General features: G+C 47.2%; 3 protein-coding genes across 54 annotated transcripts in view; 1 reads left to right on the forward strand and 2 right to left on the reverse strand.

Moving 5' to 3' along the window:
- LOC119849376 (zinc finger protein 420-like) overlaps window positions 1-15,810 on the forward strand; it is a 3,142,523-nt gene that overhangs the window by 2,699,788 nt on the left and 426,925 nt on the right. For 9 of the 43 annotated variants that reach the window (XM_043503746.1, XM_043503755.1, XM_043503759.1 and 6 more), the window contains one exon: window positions 14,796-14,909. The exons of 33 other annotated variants lie outside the window; for them this stretch is intronic. In XM_043503746.1, the coding sequence (XP_043359681.1) occupies window positions 14,796-14,909 (114 nt within the window). Of the gene's footprint in view, window positions 1-14,792; window positions 14,910-15,810 lie in introns of all 43 variants that reach the window. One more of the 43 variants, XM_043503749.1, reaches the window with a different exon arrangement.
- Window positions 1-15,810, reverse strand: part of LOC119849403 (zinc finger protein 501-like) — a 1,099,011-nt gene that overhangs the window by 544,697 nt on the left and 538,504 nt on the right. The gene's annotated exons all lie outside the window — the stretch shown is intronic.
- The window catches only part of LOC119849388 (zinc finger protein OZF-like), an 875,044-nt gene that overhangs the window by 30,349 nt on the left and 828,885 nt on the right, over window positions 1-15,810 (reverse strand). The window lies entirely within an intron of this gene.

Here is a 15,810-nt window from a genome sequence, read left to right on the forward strand (position 1 = left end):
GAGGCCATCATCACAGCTGTGGACAAGGGCCTGCTGGGGGGGAGGTATGTCCCCCTTGAGCCCCTGGAAGACTTGGGGTGCGGGTGGTTTTTACCTCTGTCCCACCCTTCCTTCCCAATGTTGCCCTACTGCCCTTCCTCTCCACCCTAGGAAACCCCTTTCTGTCATCAGCCCTCTCCCCCTGGGCTGTAAGGACCCCGCCCTCTGTCACATCCTGTCCTTCCACTGGCAGGTCCAGATCCACCTGCTGGAGGCGCTAGAGGGGTCCTTTCTGGGGTTCCCACCAGGGGACCCATTGCCAGGTGCTTTACTCTTCAGGGGAGGCCTGGTGCTATCTCTGCCAGGTGACAGGGCATGTCCGGAGGGACTGGGGTAACCCCCCGTGGTGCCCAGATGAGTGGGTGGGCCCCACCTTTGTTGGACACAGTCTGGTGGGGCCCATGGAGGAGAGGACAGCAGGGCTGCTGCCGGGCATGGGAGAGGGCCCACCACAGCGGGAGGTATCTCTTCCCCTCATTGTCCCCCCGGCTCGGCCCCTGTGAGTCAGCCCTATGCCTCCAGCTTGGGGGGCTGGATGCTCATACAGAGGAATGCGTCAAATGGAAGGCATGGGCTCACCACCTCCCTTGACACAGAGGGGGAGGAGGCCCCCCCAAGACTGAGGGGGGTTGCGACTGCCGAGCCATCCGTCGCACCCCCTGAGAGGGCCCAGCAGATGGAGCCAGCTAAGGATGCTGTGGGGAACAGCACCGCCCTCCTCCTTGAGTCCCTCCCTGAGGGGGCCTGGGGGAGTCCCTCCCGCCCCCTTGTCATCTGTGCCCCCCTGGGCGCTGAGACAATTGTTGCCTCCGTTGCGCAGGGAGAACTCTGGGGCGGCAGGGGGAGATTTTCACTCCAGTTTTCAGGAGATCGAGGCCATGGGTCTGACCCCGGTCACCCAGCGGAAGGACGACCCCTTGCCAGAGGGCCTCGATCCGGGGGAAGGATTAATCATGCTGCCTCCTCCTCTCTCTCCCCTACCCCCGGCTGCTGCGTCCACTCTCAACCCTGGGGTGTTCCTGGGCTCGTCCATCTGCCCAGCCACAGACAGCACCTAGCTCGCGCCCGCCAATTCCCTTGTGGCGATGGACAGTGCCGAGAGCGCAGGCCCCGAGCCCTTGGGTGCACCCCCTCTTGAGGCAGAGTGCTGCCTTTCCTCCCAGCTGGGGGCCCAATTGCAGATGCCATCCTGCCCGACACCGTGGTTGCGGGTGCTGAGCTTGCGGTGCCCAGTCCCGGCGTCATTGAGGGCCCCCTTCCTCGGCCCCTGAACCCAGTCGAGAGGTGCTGTACCGTAGGGACACGGACCCCACTTCTGCCTCTGCTCCTGATCCCGTTCCCACTCCCAGTCCTGCTCCTGCCCCTGTCGTATTCTCCGACTCTCTCTCCTCCACCTCTTGTACTGCTGCCGCCCCTGGGGTCGTCTCGTTTCCCCTTCCCTTGGACAATCCTCAGGGGACAGTTGTCGTGTCTCCCCTTCCCCACCCTTCTCTGAGCGGCTGCGAAGGTGGACGTGACGCTCCAGTGCCTTTCCCTATGGGGGAGGACAGTGATGCTCAACCAGCTGGTCCTGTCCATGCTCTGAGACCAGCCCCATGTATCCTGTCCCAGCTCCGGAGGTGAGCTCTGGGGTCTTTCTAGCCAGGATTGCGCTGGGTCTCACTGCACAGACGCGTGGGGTTTGGAGGTGGAAACGCCCTCATTTGTGGAACAGGAAACAACACACCTAGCTGGGGTTAGGAGAAAGAACCACACACCCAGTGCTGGAGCCTGACCCGACTAATCACCAGCTACTATGAGATATGACGGGGGGACCCGCAGGTGAGGCGTAGGAGACACGTCTCTCCCCTCATATCCAGCTCCTCACAAGGAGGAGGGTGTTGGGCTTCTGGACCCTGCTAGGGGCTCCATCTCCTGTATCAGTCTCTGGCTACTCGGTGTGTGATGGATCTGCTGGGAGAGAAGAGGGGCTCTCTCTTCGTCCCCTCACACTGGTGTTTCCTGGATGCTCTGAGTGGTGTGGAGGTGGGACTCTGTGGATGTCAAACCATCCAGAGCTTTCATTTGGTTGGCTCCTCTCCCCCATGAATAGTGGGGCTGTGGGTGGGGCAGCAGGCACTGAGGGTTGGACTCTTGCTCTTTCAGGGGCCGGTGACCTTTGAGGAGGTGGCTGTGTATTTCACCAGGGAAGAGGGGGCTCTGCTGGATCCCCCTCAGAGAGCCCTCTACAGAGACGTCATGCAGGAGAACTACGAGAATGTGACCTCGCTGGGTAAGGATTCCTGTGCCCTCTCTTCTTAGAAGGGGAAGTGACTAATTAAGGTTCACATCATCTCTATAATGTAACCATTACACCGCCCTGATTCAGCATCACCCCACATGCCAGTGACACACACACTAGCTCTCTGCCCTCCCCTGCTACCCAAGACTGCGGGAACAGAGCACATCAGCAGTTTAGCACATGGTCAAATACCTTCTGGGTTTAAGGTGAAACGGGTTTGGGTCCCGCATAGTGAACAGAAGCTTCCAACCCCGGTCTTCACTCCATGCAAACCAGCTCCAACTTACAAAATGATCCCACTCCTTTACCCTCACCTTGAGGATTTCTTCTGAGTCGTTGCCTTCACTTGCCTCTCACTAAGCCCTGCAGATCAGTACCATGTCTCCCACCAGGGTGCTGACAATCCCCATGGCAAGAACTCCCCCTTGTGCGTCTTTACTGACAACCTACAACACTGAGCACTGAAGTGGGGCAGACTCGGTCCCTCAGGGGTCACATACGCCTCTCTGCATACACAGTCACGGCTCTGCCAGGCTGCTCCAACTACTCCCTCCACCATCCGATTACAGCTACACCTGACCCAGTGCACACAGCTGGAGGGCATGCAGATAAATGCTGGCATTCCCATCTGTAGAACACAACACAAACAACGGCATGTTCTTAGTCCTTCCTTGTATCTGTTATAGATTTTAAGGTCAGAAGGGATGATTTGGTCATCTAGGCTGATCTCTTGTATCACACAGACTGTAGAATTTCTTTCAGTTACTGCTGTACTGAGCTGGACACCTTCTGTTTGACTAAATCATTTTCAGAAAGGCATCCAGTCTTAATGTGAAGTCCTGAACAGATGGAGAATACCCCAGTTCCTGGGGTAGTTTGTTAATCTTTGCACTACCCTTGGAGAACCATTCCCAGTGGCTCCTACCAGCTGCAGGGATGGGAGCAGGGTTAGAGTGGCAATGCAGGGAAGGCGTGTACATTTACTGTTCATTTTCTGGTTTGCAGAGATTTAAGTTTAGCCACCAACCGTATGGTGAAAGGAGGAGACAGCACTGGGCACCCTTAACTCTGCAGTAAAGTAGTTTCTAGGCATTTAGTTTGCTTCATCTTTTGTAGTGGACGTTTTGCCACTATAACTGTGTCCACACTCATCCTTTTGCCAGTATAGCTGTGCGTGTTTGTGGTCCTAAACAACAGAGCTATCTTGGCAAAACTTTCAAGAGCAGACCACGTCAGAGTCTGCGTGTGGATTTTACAGCACTTCAGAATATTCTCAACAGGGAAGCGATAGACACACTCCAACCGCTGAGCCTTCTGAGAGTCTCCCTGGAGAGTCCAGCCCCTGTTAGGTTGGACACTCACAGTACACTCAGATTCACAGATATTCCAGTTTAACACAGCACTTAGACGATGTCTACACTAGCGCTTTTGTCGGTAACACTTCTGGCAGTCAGGTGTGAAAAAAACACACCCCTGACCAACATAAGTATCACCCACAAAAGCAGTGGTGTGGACAGCGCTATGCTGGTGGGAGCCGCTCTCCTGCTGACATAGCTACCGCCGCCTGTAGGAGGTTTCGTTCTGCCGAGAGGAGAGAGCTCTGCCGTTGGCATAGAGAGGCAACATGGGAGACTTACAGTAGTACAGCTGAGTGGTACAGCTGTGCCTCTGTAGTGAAGACATAGTCTGTATCCGCAAAAAGAAAAGGAGGACTTGTGGCACCTTAGAGACTAACAAATTTATTTGAGCTGAAGCTGTAGCTGTAGCTCATGAAAGCTTATGCTCAAATAAATTTGTTAGTCTCTGAGGTGCCACAAGTCCTCCTTTTGTTTTTGCAGATACAGACTAACATGGCTGCTACTCTGAAATCTGAGATGTGTGTAGAGTGAAAACAAGGCAGGAATGTCTGTGAGGGGAGGGCTCCTGCCTCATACTGGGAATGAGGGGCGATCAACAGGTTATCTCAAGTGCTTATATACAAATGCACAAAGCCTTGGAAACAAGCAGGGAGAACTGGAGGTCCTGGTGATGTCAAGGAATTATGACGTGATTGGAATAACAGAGACTTGGTGGGATAACTCACATGACTGGAGTACAGTCATGGATGGTTATAAACTGTTCAGGAAGGACAGGCAGGGCAGAAAAGGTGGGGGAGTAGCACTGTATGTAAGGGAGCAGTATGACTGCTCAGAGCTCCGGTACGAAACTGTGGAAAAACCTGAGTGTCTCTGGATTAAGTTTAGAAGTGTGTGCAACAAGAGTGATGTCATGGTGGGAGTCTGCTATAGACCACCGGACCAGGGGGATGAGGTGGATGAGGCTTTCTTCCGGCAACTCACGGAAGCTACTAGATCGCATGCCCTGATTCTCATGGGTGACTTTAATTTTCCTGATATCTGCTGGGAGAGCAATACAGCGGTGCATAGACAATCCAGGAAGTTTTTGGAAAGCGTAGGGGACAATTTCCTGGTGCAAGTGCTAGGGGAGCCAACTAGGGGGAGCGCTTTTCTTGACCTGCTGCTCACAAACCGGGTAGAATTAGTGGGGGAAGCAAAAGTGGATGGGAATCTGGGAGGCAGTGACCATGAGTTGGTTGAGTTCAGGATCCTGACGCAGGGAAGAAAGGTAAGCAGCAGGATACGGACCCTGGACTTCAGGAAAGCAGACTTTGACTCCCTCAGGGAACAGATGGCCAGGATCCCCTGGGGGACTAACATGAAAGGGAAGGGAGTCCAGGAGAGCTGGCTGTATTTCAAGGAATCCCTGTTGAGGTTACAGGGACAAACCATCCCGATGAGTCGAAAGAATAGTAAATATGGCAGGCGACCAGCTTGGCTTAATGGTGAAATCCTAGCGGATCTTAAACATAAAAAAGAAGCTTACAAGAAGTGGAAGGTTGGACATATGACCAGGGAAGAGTATAAAAATATTGCTCGGGCATGTAGGAAAGATATCAGGAGGGCCAAATCGCACCTGGAGCTGCAGCTAGCAAGAGATGTCAAGAGTAACAAGAAGGGTTTCTTCAGGTATGTTGGCAACAAGAAGAAAGCCAAGGAAAGTGTGGGCCCCTTACTGAATGAGGGAGGCAAGCTAGTGACAGTGGATGTGGAAAAAGCTAATGTACTCAATGCTTTTTTTGCCTCTGTTTTCACTAACAAGGTCAGCTCCCAGACTGCTGTGCTGGGCATCACAAAATGGGGAAGAGATGGCCAGCCCTCTGTAGAGATAGAGGTGGTTAGGGACTATTTAGAAAAGCTGGACGTGCACAAGTCCATGGGGCCGGACGAATTGCATCCGAGAGTGCTGAGGGAATTGGCGGCTGTGATTGCAGAGCCCTTGGCCATTATCTTTGAAAACTCGTGGCGAACGGGGGAAGTCCCGGATGACTGGAAAAAGGCTAATGTAGTGCCCATCTTTAAAAAAGGGAAGAAGGAGGATCCTGGGAACTACAGGCCGGTCAGCCTCACCTCAGTCCCTGGAAAAATCATGGAGCAGGTCCTCAAAGAATCAATCCTGAAGCACTTAGAGGAGAGGAAAGTGATCAGGAACAGTCAGCATGGATTCACCAAGGGAAGGTCATGCCTGACTAATCTAATCGCCTTTTATGATGAGATTACTGGTTCTGTGGATGAAGGGAAAGCAGTGGATGTATTGTTTCTTGACTTTAGCAAAGCTTTTGACACGGTCTCCCACAGCATTCTTGTCAGCAAGTTAAGGAAGTATGGGCTGGATGAATGCACTATAAGGTGGGTAGAAAGCTGGCTAGATTGTCGGGCTCAACGGGTAGTGATCAATGGCTCCATGTCTAGTTGGCAGCCGGTGTCAAGTGGAGTGCCCCAGGGGTCGGTCCTGGGGCCCGTTTTGTTCAATATCTTCATAAATGATCTGGAGGATGGTGTGGATTGCACTCTCAGCAAATTTGTGGATGATACTAAACTGGGAGGAGTGGTAGATACGCTGGAGGGGAGGGATAGGATACAGAAGGACCTAGACAAATTGGAAGATTGGGCCAAAAGAAATCTAATGAGGTTCAATAAGGATAAGTGCAGGGTCCTGCACTTAGGATGGAAGAATCCAATGCACCGCTACAGACTAGGGACCGAATGGCTCGGCAGCAGTTCTGCGGAAAAGGACCTAGGGGTGACAGTGGACGAGAAGCTGGATATGAGTCAGCAGTGTGCCCTTGTTGCCAAGAAGGCCAATGGCATTTTGGGATGTATAAGTAGGGGCATAGCGAGCAGATCGAGGGACGTGATCGTTCCCCTCTATTCGATACTGGTGAGGCCTCATCTGGAGTACTGTGTCCAGTTTTGGGCCCCACACTACAAGAAGGATGTGGATAAATTGGAAAGAGTACAGCGAAGGGCAACAAAAATGATTAGGGGTCTAGAGCACATGACTTATGAGGAGAGGCTGAGGGAGCTGGGATTGTTTAGTCTGCAGAAGAGAAGAATGAGGGGGGATTTGATAGCTGCTTTCAACTACCTGAAAGGGGGTTTCAAAGAGGATGGCTCTAGACTGTTCTCAATGGTAGCAGATGACAGAACGAGGAGTAATGGTCTCAAGTTGCAATGGGGGAGGTTTAGATTGGATATTAGGAAAAACTTTTTCACTAAGAGGGTGGTGAAACACTGGAATGCGTTACCTAGGGAGGTGGTAGAATCTCCTTCCTTAGAGGTTTTTAAGGTCAGGCTTGACAAAGCCCTGGCTAGGATGATTTAACTGGGACTTGGTCCTGCTTTGAGCAGGGGGTTGGACTAGATGACCTTCTGGGGTCCCTTCCAACCCTGATATTCTATGATTCTAAGTAATAATTTAATTAATGAAGTCTAGAGATTCCAGTGATAGCAAGGAGAAGTCTTGGGAAAAAATAGTTACACATGAAGTACAATCAGAGCACTCTGTCTAGATCCTAGACGTACAGACCTAGAGTCTTTTGTATGTCCTACAGCAATGCTCACGGAAAGACCTTCCAGTGTTTTACAGCCAGGCTGGGCTGTGATCTTCTGTTCATGAGACAAATCACAGTGCCAGCTTTCCACTATGCTGGAGGATGCAGGGTGTACCTCTGTACAGTTTAAATATTCCTCGACATGCCATTATCTTACCCCATAAACAGGATCCTTCTCTTTATTTCATGTAAATTTCCTTTCTTGAAGATTTCCCAATTTCTTCATTAGCATTTGGGTCAGTGAACAAACTGGGACACTTCCCCCCATCTGTTCCCATCTGTCTCTTGTCTTATTCTTAGATTGTCAGCTCCGTGCGGCAGGGATTGTGTTTTTGTTCTGTGTCGGTAGAACGTCCAGCACAATGGAATGATGGTCAGTGGCTGGGGATGTGAGCATTACAATAATAGAAATAATAAATACCAATCCTTGGGAGAGTCCAGGCAGTGGGAGGGAGGGTGTTGGAGAGCAAAGAGGTGGGGGGGTAGGTTTGGGGTGAAGAGTTCCTGTGAGCTGGGACGTCTGGAGGCGGTGGGAAGGAGATGTGCCATGGAGTAGGTTCTGGAGGGATTTGCAATGCAATGGAGGACTGGAAGAAATAAGAAGGAGTTGGTTTCAGTGGGCATGAACCTTTCAGAGCAGCCCAACTCACTAAAGTCGTAACCTGTGCAGTAGAATCTCAGAGTTACAAACACCTGGGGAATGGAGTTTGTTTTTAATTCTGTACAAAATGTTATGGTTCTTCTTTCAAATGTTTACAGCCGAACATTGACTTAATACAGCTTTGAAACTTCATTATGCACAAGAAAAATGCTGCTTTTAATCATCTTCATTTAAATGAAACATGCACAAAAAGAGTTTCTTTTTCGTGTCAAATCTTTTTTTTACCCCCCCCTTTTTTTAAATTTATATTTAACACAGTACAGTTCTGTATTTATTTATTTATGGGGGGGGCAGGAGGTCTTTGCTGCTTGATTGGGTACTTTCCGTTCCCAATGCCATGTATGGTTGACCGGTCAGTTCATAACTTTGGTGTTTGTAACACTGAGGTTGTAGTGTGTTTAAAAGGTGTCACGGGAGGCTATGGCTGCACTACAGATGCTCTAAGCCAACAGGAGAGAGTTCTCCCATCGACTTAATTACTCCAGGCCCAAGAGCAGCAGTAGCTATGTTGGAAGGAGAAGCTCTCCCACTGACATAGCACTGTCCGCACCAACACGTCACTGTAACTTATGTCGCCCAGGAAGGTGGTTTACTCACACCCCAGAGTAACATAATTTATGCCGATGTAATCTTTACTGTGTATCTAGCCTAAGATACCAATTAGGGCTGTTAATTGTGATTAATCAGACTGTTACAAATAATAGAATACCATTTATTTAAGTATTTTTGGATGTTTTCTACATTTTCAAATCTATTGATTTCTATTACAACACAGAATACGAAGTGTACCGTGCTCACTTTATATTTCTCATTACAAATATTTGAACTTTAAAAAACAAAAGTGATAGTATTTTTCAAGTACTGTAGTGCAATCTCTTTATTATGGAACTTACAAATGTAGAATTATGTACAAAAAATAACTGCATTCAAAAATAAAACAATGTAAAACTTTAGAGCCTACAAGTCCACTCAGTCCTATTTCTTGTTCAGCCAATCACTCAGACAAATAAGTTTGTTTACATTTGCAGGAGCTAATGCGACCCGCTTTTTCTTCACAATGTCACCTGAAAGTGAGAACAGACATTTGCATGGCACTGTTGTAGCCAGCATCACAAGATATTTTCATGCCAGATGCGCTAAAGATTCATATTTCCCTTCATGCTTCAACCACCTGATCAATTCTGCTTGATAACAATCCAAAGCAGTGTGGACCGATACATGTTAATTTTCATTATCTGAGTCAGATGCCACCAGCAGAAGGTTGATTTTTTATTTATTTATTTATTTATTTTTTGGTGGTTCAGGTTCTGTAGGTTCCGCATTGGAGCGTTGCTCTTTTAAGACTTCTGAAAGCATGCTCCACACCTCGTCCCTCTCAGATTTTGGAAGGCACTTCAGATTCTTAAACCTTGGGTCGAGTGCTGTAGCTATCTTTAGAAATCTCACATTGGTACCTTCTTTGCATTTTGTCAAATCTGCAATAAAAGTGTTCTTAAAACAAACAACGTGTGCTGAGTCATCATCTGAGACTAGTATAACATGAACTTTATGGCAGAATGTGGGTAAAACAGAGCCGGAGACATACAAGTCTCCCCCAAGGAGTTCAGTCACAAATTTAATTAGCGCATTATTTTTTTAACGAGTGTCATCCGCATGGAAGCAGGTCCTCTGGAATGGTGGCCGAAGCATGAAGGGGCATACCAATGTTTAGCATATCTGGCACGTAAATACCTTGCAATGCTGGCTACAAAAGTCCCATGTGAACACCTTTTCTCACTTTCTGGTGACATTGTAAATAAGAAGTGAGCAGCACTTATTGTAAATGTAAGCTAACTTGTTTGTCTTAGAGACTGGCTGAACAAGTAGGACTGAGTGGACTTGTAGACTCTAAAGTTTTGGTTTTGAGTGCAGTTATGTCGCACACAAAAATCAACATTTGTAAACTGCACTTTTACAAGAACGAGCTTGCATGGCAGTTCTTGTATGAGGTGAATTGAAAAATACTATTTTATCATGTTTACAGTGCAAATATTTGTAATAAAAATATAAACTGAGTAGTGTACACTTTAATCAGTGTTGTAATAGAAATCAATATATTTGAAAATGTAGAAAAAATTCAAAAATATTAAATTTTAATTGGTATTCTATTAACAGTGTGATTAAAACTGATTAATCGTGATTAATTTTTTTAATTACGATTAATATTTGAGTTTATCATGTGAGTTAACTGCGATTAATCGACAGCCCTATTACCAATAGAAACCTAATGACATCGTGCTCATTAATATTATTGCATGGTGTATGTATGGAGGACAAATTCAATATTACAGATGTTGCAAATGATGTTCTTAAAGTGTGTCTGCCAGCCAGGGTCGAACTTACCCCACCCTATACAAAGGCAGGTGGTTCTGCCACCTTGAAGGCACTTTCAAGGTACATTAAGAGACAATGGGAATGCAATTTACATAAAAGAAACCATCAAACTAACAAGGGGCAGAGGTAGCCACTCAGCATCATGGCAAGGGAAGTTATCGCAGGAACAGACCGAATTCCATTTTAGCAAACACCAGCAGGGGAAGAAACCAGCATTGAACTTCCTTCATCACTAGACTCCAGGTCTCCTTCCTCACAGCTTGAATGCCCTTTACTTTAGAGGGGAACCTTCAGAAACCTCCCTTTCCAAAGGTTCACTGAATTATACAAAAGAGAGGCAGAGAATCCCAAGTTATCTTTCATTTAAGAAGACAAAGGAACCAAGCCCTTTGGACTTCGGGGGAAGATATTGAGTAAGGGGGTGGTCTGCCCTCTTGCTGGAAAGTAGTATGGTTAGAATCTTACCTTGAACCAAGATTGTAGTTTTGTTAACTCCTAGACTCCGGGAAGCATTTTTCACTTTCACTTGCTTGTAACCATTTCTGACTTTCTCCTTTATACCTGAACTCACCTTAATGCTTTGTTACTAAACTTGTTGTAGTCTTAATCTAAATGAATCCGATGCTGGCTTTGAATTCAAGTGATAGCCAACTCCAGTTGAAGTGATGAGCTGGGCCATTTGTCTCTTTTGAGGAGCAAACCATTCTTATTATTCCTCTGAATGATCCAGGAAAAAGTAGCCATTGCAGAGCACATGGTTTTGGGAAAATTCAGGTATTGCTATCTCTTGCCAAGTTTATTCAAGGCTGGTGGAAGCTAGAATGTGCTTGAGGTGTAAGAACAGGCTGCTGGAATCAGAGCTGCCTGTCCAAGGTAATTTATCTCACAGACACTCAGTGTATCCTTGAATGCTGGCTGGGAGCATCCAGACAACGGAGCTCCAGCAGCAGAATACTGAAAGTCACCCGGGATTACAGATGACACAACTCCGCACTGGTCTGGATTGCCCCCCAGGATGTGAAAATGGCCTAGGTTGGTAGTGAACATCTTGAGACATGGGGAGTCCTGCTCCCCCATCACCATGTGCAATCTCTCTTCTCTGCAGGCGCCTTGGATCTTGGGCTCCATCATTCCTGAAGTCACCTGGCCTGATTCTTATTTTTCACGTTCTCTTTGTCCAGAGGAAATAGAATATGTTACTCCTGAATTATAGCGGCTAATTTCCCAGCATTCTCTACACCCAGGGATTTTCATACTCCCTCCCATTACACCTGACTCACTAGATTCCCTAATGCCGCAGTATGTGCTCTCCAGAGATCTAGTACTGCTGAGATCCTGCATTCAGTGATCTCCTTGCTCTTACTATTCCTTACTGCACAGAACCCCACCAGCCTATGCTGACTGTTCCTGGATTCTCCAGGACTCTCTCTTTGTCTCTGGACCTCTCTGTCAGCAAGAAGCAGTTCCAGGGAGACTTGCTCACTGTCTGGAATCTTCACTTTCTGATACATTCATTTACCTTCTGTGTGTTTTAGGAGCCTCTTTGATAATGAGTGTCTGCGACCCAGGTTACCCAGGGTACACTCTGAACTGTCGAATAGTTGCGTCCCATCAGTTCTCCAACCTGGGATACCTTTCACACTCCTTTGCTGTGAGAACAGCCACTCCTGGCCAGTTAACACACATTGTCCAGCATGTAACTCGCTCCCAGCTACACAGTACTGAGTGCTACTACTCAGCCACTCGTGAATTACACTACAGGGGAATACCGGCACATTCTCTAGTCCCAGATTTCCCCCCAGAAATGTGTGTCTTGCACTCTCCAGCACATTACTAAACAGCACAAGGTCATAGAAAGTCTGTCACTTCATCGATGGAAAATGACATGCACCAGGCTTGTTATCCCAAGTGGCGTTTCTCATACACTTTAATCCAAACAATAAAGTTATTTTATTGTTTTATCTATTAACTACAGAAAGAAGAGATTTTAAGTGACTACAAGTAAAGAGGCATAAAAGTCAGAATTGCTTACAAAAAAAATAAAAGATGAAACGCAAACTAACGTCTAACTTAACAAGCTAAAGAAGATGCACAGCAAATGTCTCTTGCTCACCATATGTTGTGACAGGCTGGGTTTCCTTTCAGCCAGGGGCCCCGCCTCCCGAAGTTCAGTTCTTCAGGAGTTGTTGATGTCATGAGCAGAGAGAAAAGGGGCAGGAGAGAAAGTGTATCAAGTGTTTTCCCCATCTCTTTTTATAATTCAGTCCTTGGTGCTAGAAACATCTTCAGTTTTCAGTTAAGTCATGGTGACAGGCTCCATGTGTTGTCGATTTGAGATTCAAGTCTTCCCTGTGATAAAATCTAAATATAAGTAAAATCTTATATCTTTTGTGACTGGGTCAAGCCAGATAGCTACAGGAGAGTGGTGGAAGGCAAGTATATTAGCCCCAGGATAAGCAGGTTCCTTTTCCCCCTGGTAACTGAACAGGGGTTACTCCAGGTTAATTAAGACACATGGGGCCAATCAAGGGGCCGGCTAGAACCCATTAAGAGTCTCCCCTCCAGCCAGATATGAGCGTGTGATAGGAGCTGTGGGAGGCAGGTGTGCTACTGGAGAGCTGGGCGGTGCAGATGCACCAGGAGGGAAACCCCACACATACAGAGGCGAAGGGCAGGGGAAACCCTGCCCAACAGGGCAAACAGGCCTTCCAGGCACCAGAGGTTTTTAGGGAAGAGAATTCACCAGAGGAGAGAGACTGGACTGGGTATCTGGCCTGTCGTCACCATGCCTGGAGGGGCTACCAGAGATTGAGGCTCCCCTCCCCCTTTCCCTGTCAAGAAGGCTGGAAGGAATCCTGCTCAGGCAAGGTGTGGACAATAAACCTAGGGGCATGGGTGTAATGATGCATCCTTTGGCGGGACACTACTGAGCGTATCAATTCAGGACAAATTGCTTAGAGCAGGGCAGTCACAGCCTAAGGCTGGGGGTCCTTCACTACTAAGGCACACCAAACCAGCCAAACAGAGAGGACTTTGGTCTCACCCCACTGACTAGCCAGAAGTCATACAAGCAGTTCCCTTAGACACTCCAGTTTCCCAGTATCTCCACCAGTGCCACTTGTTATGGGGATGAATGGTTATGAAAAACCAATACCCTGGTAAAAGAAAAAAGGTCCTCCCGATCCCAAAGGACCAAGCCCCAGACCCAGGTCAATATACCAGTCAGATCTTGCCCACAAATCACACTGTTGCCAGTCCTTTAGAATCTAAAATCTAAAGGTTTATTCATAAAAGGAAAAAGAGATAGATGAGAGCTAGAATTGGTTAAATAGAATCAAATACATACAACAATTGCAAAATTCTTAGGCCAGGCTTGTTTCAGGCTTGATGAGATTACTGCTGATTTAAACCAATCAAGTCTCTGGAGTACAAACATCCCAGCTTGGATGAGTTGTTCAGTCCTTTGTTCAGAGCTTCAGTTTCAAACACAGTTCCTCCAGAGGTCAGAAGCAGGACTGAAGACAAAATGGAGGGGTTTCCAGGGCCTTTTATATCCTCTGCCATGTGGAAGGACCTTTTTGTTCTTACTGTAGAAAATCACAGCAGCAAGATGGAGTTTGGGGTCACATGGGTAAGTCACATGTCCATGCATGACTCAGTTTGCAGGCAGCAGCCATTGCTCACATGCTACTTTGAATGTTCCCAGGAAGGCTCCTCAGATGTGGATTGGAGTCTCCCAAGGTCCACTGTCAGTTAACTGTTTCTTGATTGGGCACTTAATCTGAAGAATTCTTTCTCAAGAAGCTGACCAAATGCTTTACTAATGATACTTAGAATCAAACACAGTGAGATACAACTACATAGCCAATATTTATAACTTGAAATACAAAAATGATACACACATACAGATAGCATAATCATAACCAGCAAATTACAACCTTTTCATCAAGACACCTTACTTGACCTCCTTTGTACAAGATTTGGTGCAACTATAGGACCTTGGTTGCAACAATGATCTATACAGTCACAGTTCATGTCAATAATGTGACAGTGGGGAAATCCTGAGGGGGAGAGGAATACCCCAGCCTGCCACTAAGAGGAAGCGCGAAACTCACTGAGGCAGAGAAGGAGCTCTGTCACACTTTATATATGCAGTGTTTCTATTTTAAAACACAGTTTAACAAGACAAAAATGTTCAGCGTATTATGGGTTTCCAAATGATACCTGACGAGGCATACTTTGTACAAAATATATCATAATTTTGCAAAAGAGTGAATACAGGGTTACAGACTCTGTGTGTGTGTGTTCCTAGCAAATATGTGTGTATTTCAATCCCTCTTGAGCAGAGTGTTCTGCAACTTTGAGGACCTGAGGAGCTGGCCCTGGGATTTCACTGGTTTACTAAGGACTGGGTTTTAAATTAATAATTATTTTTCAGGATAAAGTCATATCAGTTCACCTGATCTCCTTGTTTTCTTTCCTCTGAACAGGGTTTCCAGTTTCCAAACCTGATGTGATCTCCCAGCTGGAACAAGGGGAAGAGCCATGGGTCCCAGACCTCCAGGATTCAGAGGAAAAAGAGATCCTGAGAGGTCCCTGCACAGGTGAGGAACATTTAACCAATTCAGAATCTGTAAGTGCCTGAGCAAAAAATATGGGGATACCCTACAAAGAGTTTGAGAGCTCTCAGTTCAGGATTTTCCCCTGCACGTGTCATATTGTCACAGCAGATATAGCTCAGGGCTTCCTAACTGACGCTTGGCAGTAGCTTCCTCCCTTCTGTCTGAGAATTTGGTGGGATGTGAAGACAGAATTTGGGGGAAGAGTTTAGGGGAATTCAGTTCCTGTTTTTTGACATCTCTCCAGCACTTATTTTGGTTTGGTCGTCCCTTTTCCATCCCAGTTTGAGGTTTCTCTCTCTGTTGCAGCAGGTGATGCAATGGTGAGTGAGAATGAGGAGCAGAATTCTCAGCAGGAACATCCTGAGCAAGTGGAACCACATGGAACATTATTGCAAAGATCCAAAGAGAAAGTGCCCACGATTCATGAGCAGGGAAAAGTCTGTGAGATTCAGCACAGTCCAGAGAGAGAGCAGGGAAACCAGCCAGGGGAGAAAATGGGAAAAATAATTTACTGTTGGGGAACTCAAAAGGACCTCAAAGAAACCACAGCCCAACAAAAAATCCTCAGAGGAAAGAGAAAATATACATGCACTGAGTGTGGGGAAAACTTCAGTGAATGTTCAGCCCTCATTGCACATCAGAGAATCCACACGGGAGAGAAACTCTATGAATGCTGTGATTGTGGGAAAACCTTCAATCGCATCTCACACCTCACTCGACATGAGATAATCCACACGGGAGAGAGACCCTATGAATGCCGTGAGTGTGGGAAAACCTTCACTCTTAGCTCATATCTTACTACGCATGAGCGAATGCACAGGGGGGAGAGGCCCTTTCAATGCTCTCAGTGTGGGAAAAGCTTCACTAGGAGCTCATCCCTTAT

Source organism: Dermochelys coriacea, chromosome 28 (genome assembly GCF_009764565.3).
Source record: "Dermochelys coriacea isolate rDerCor1 chromosome 28, rDerCor1.pri.v4, whole genome shotgun sequence".
NCBI classification, from domain to species: Eukaryota; Metazoa; Chordata; order Testudines; family Dermochelyidae; genus Dermochelys; species Dermochelys coriacea.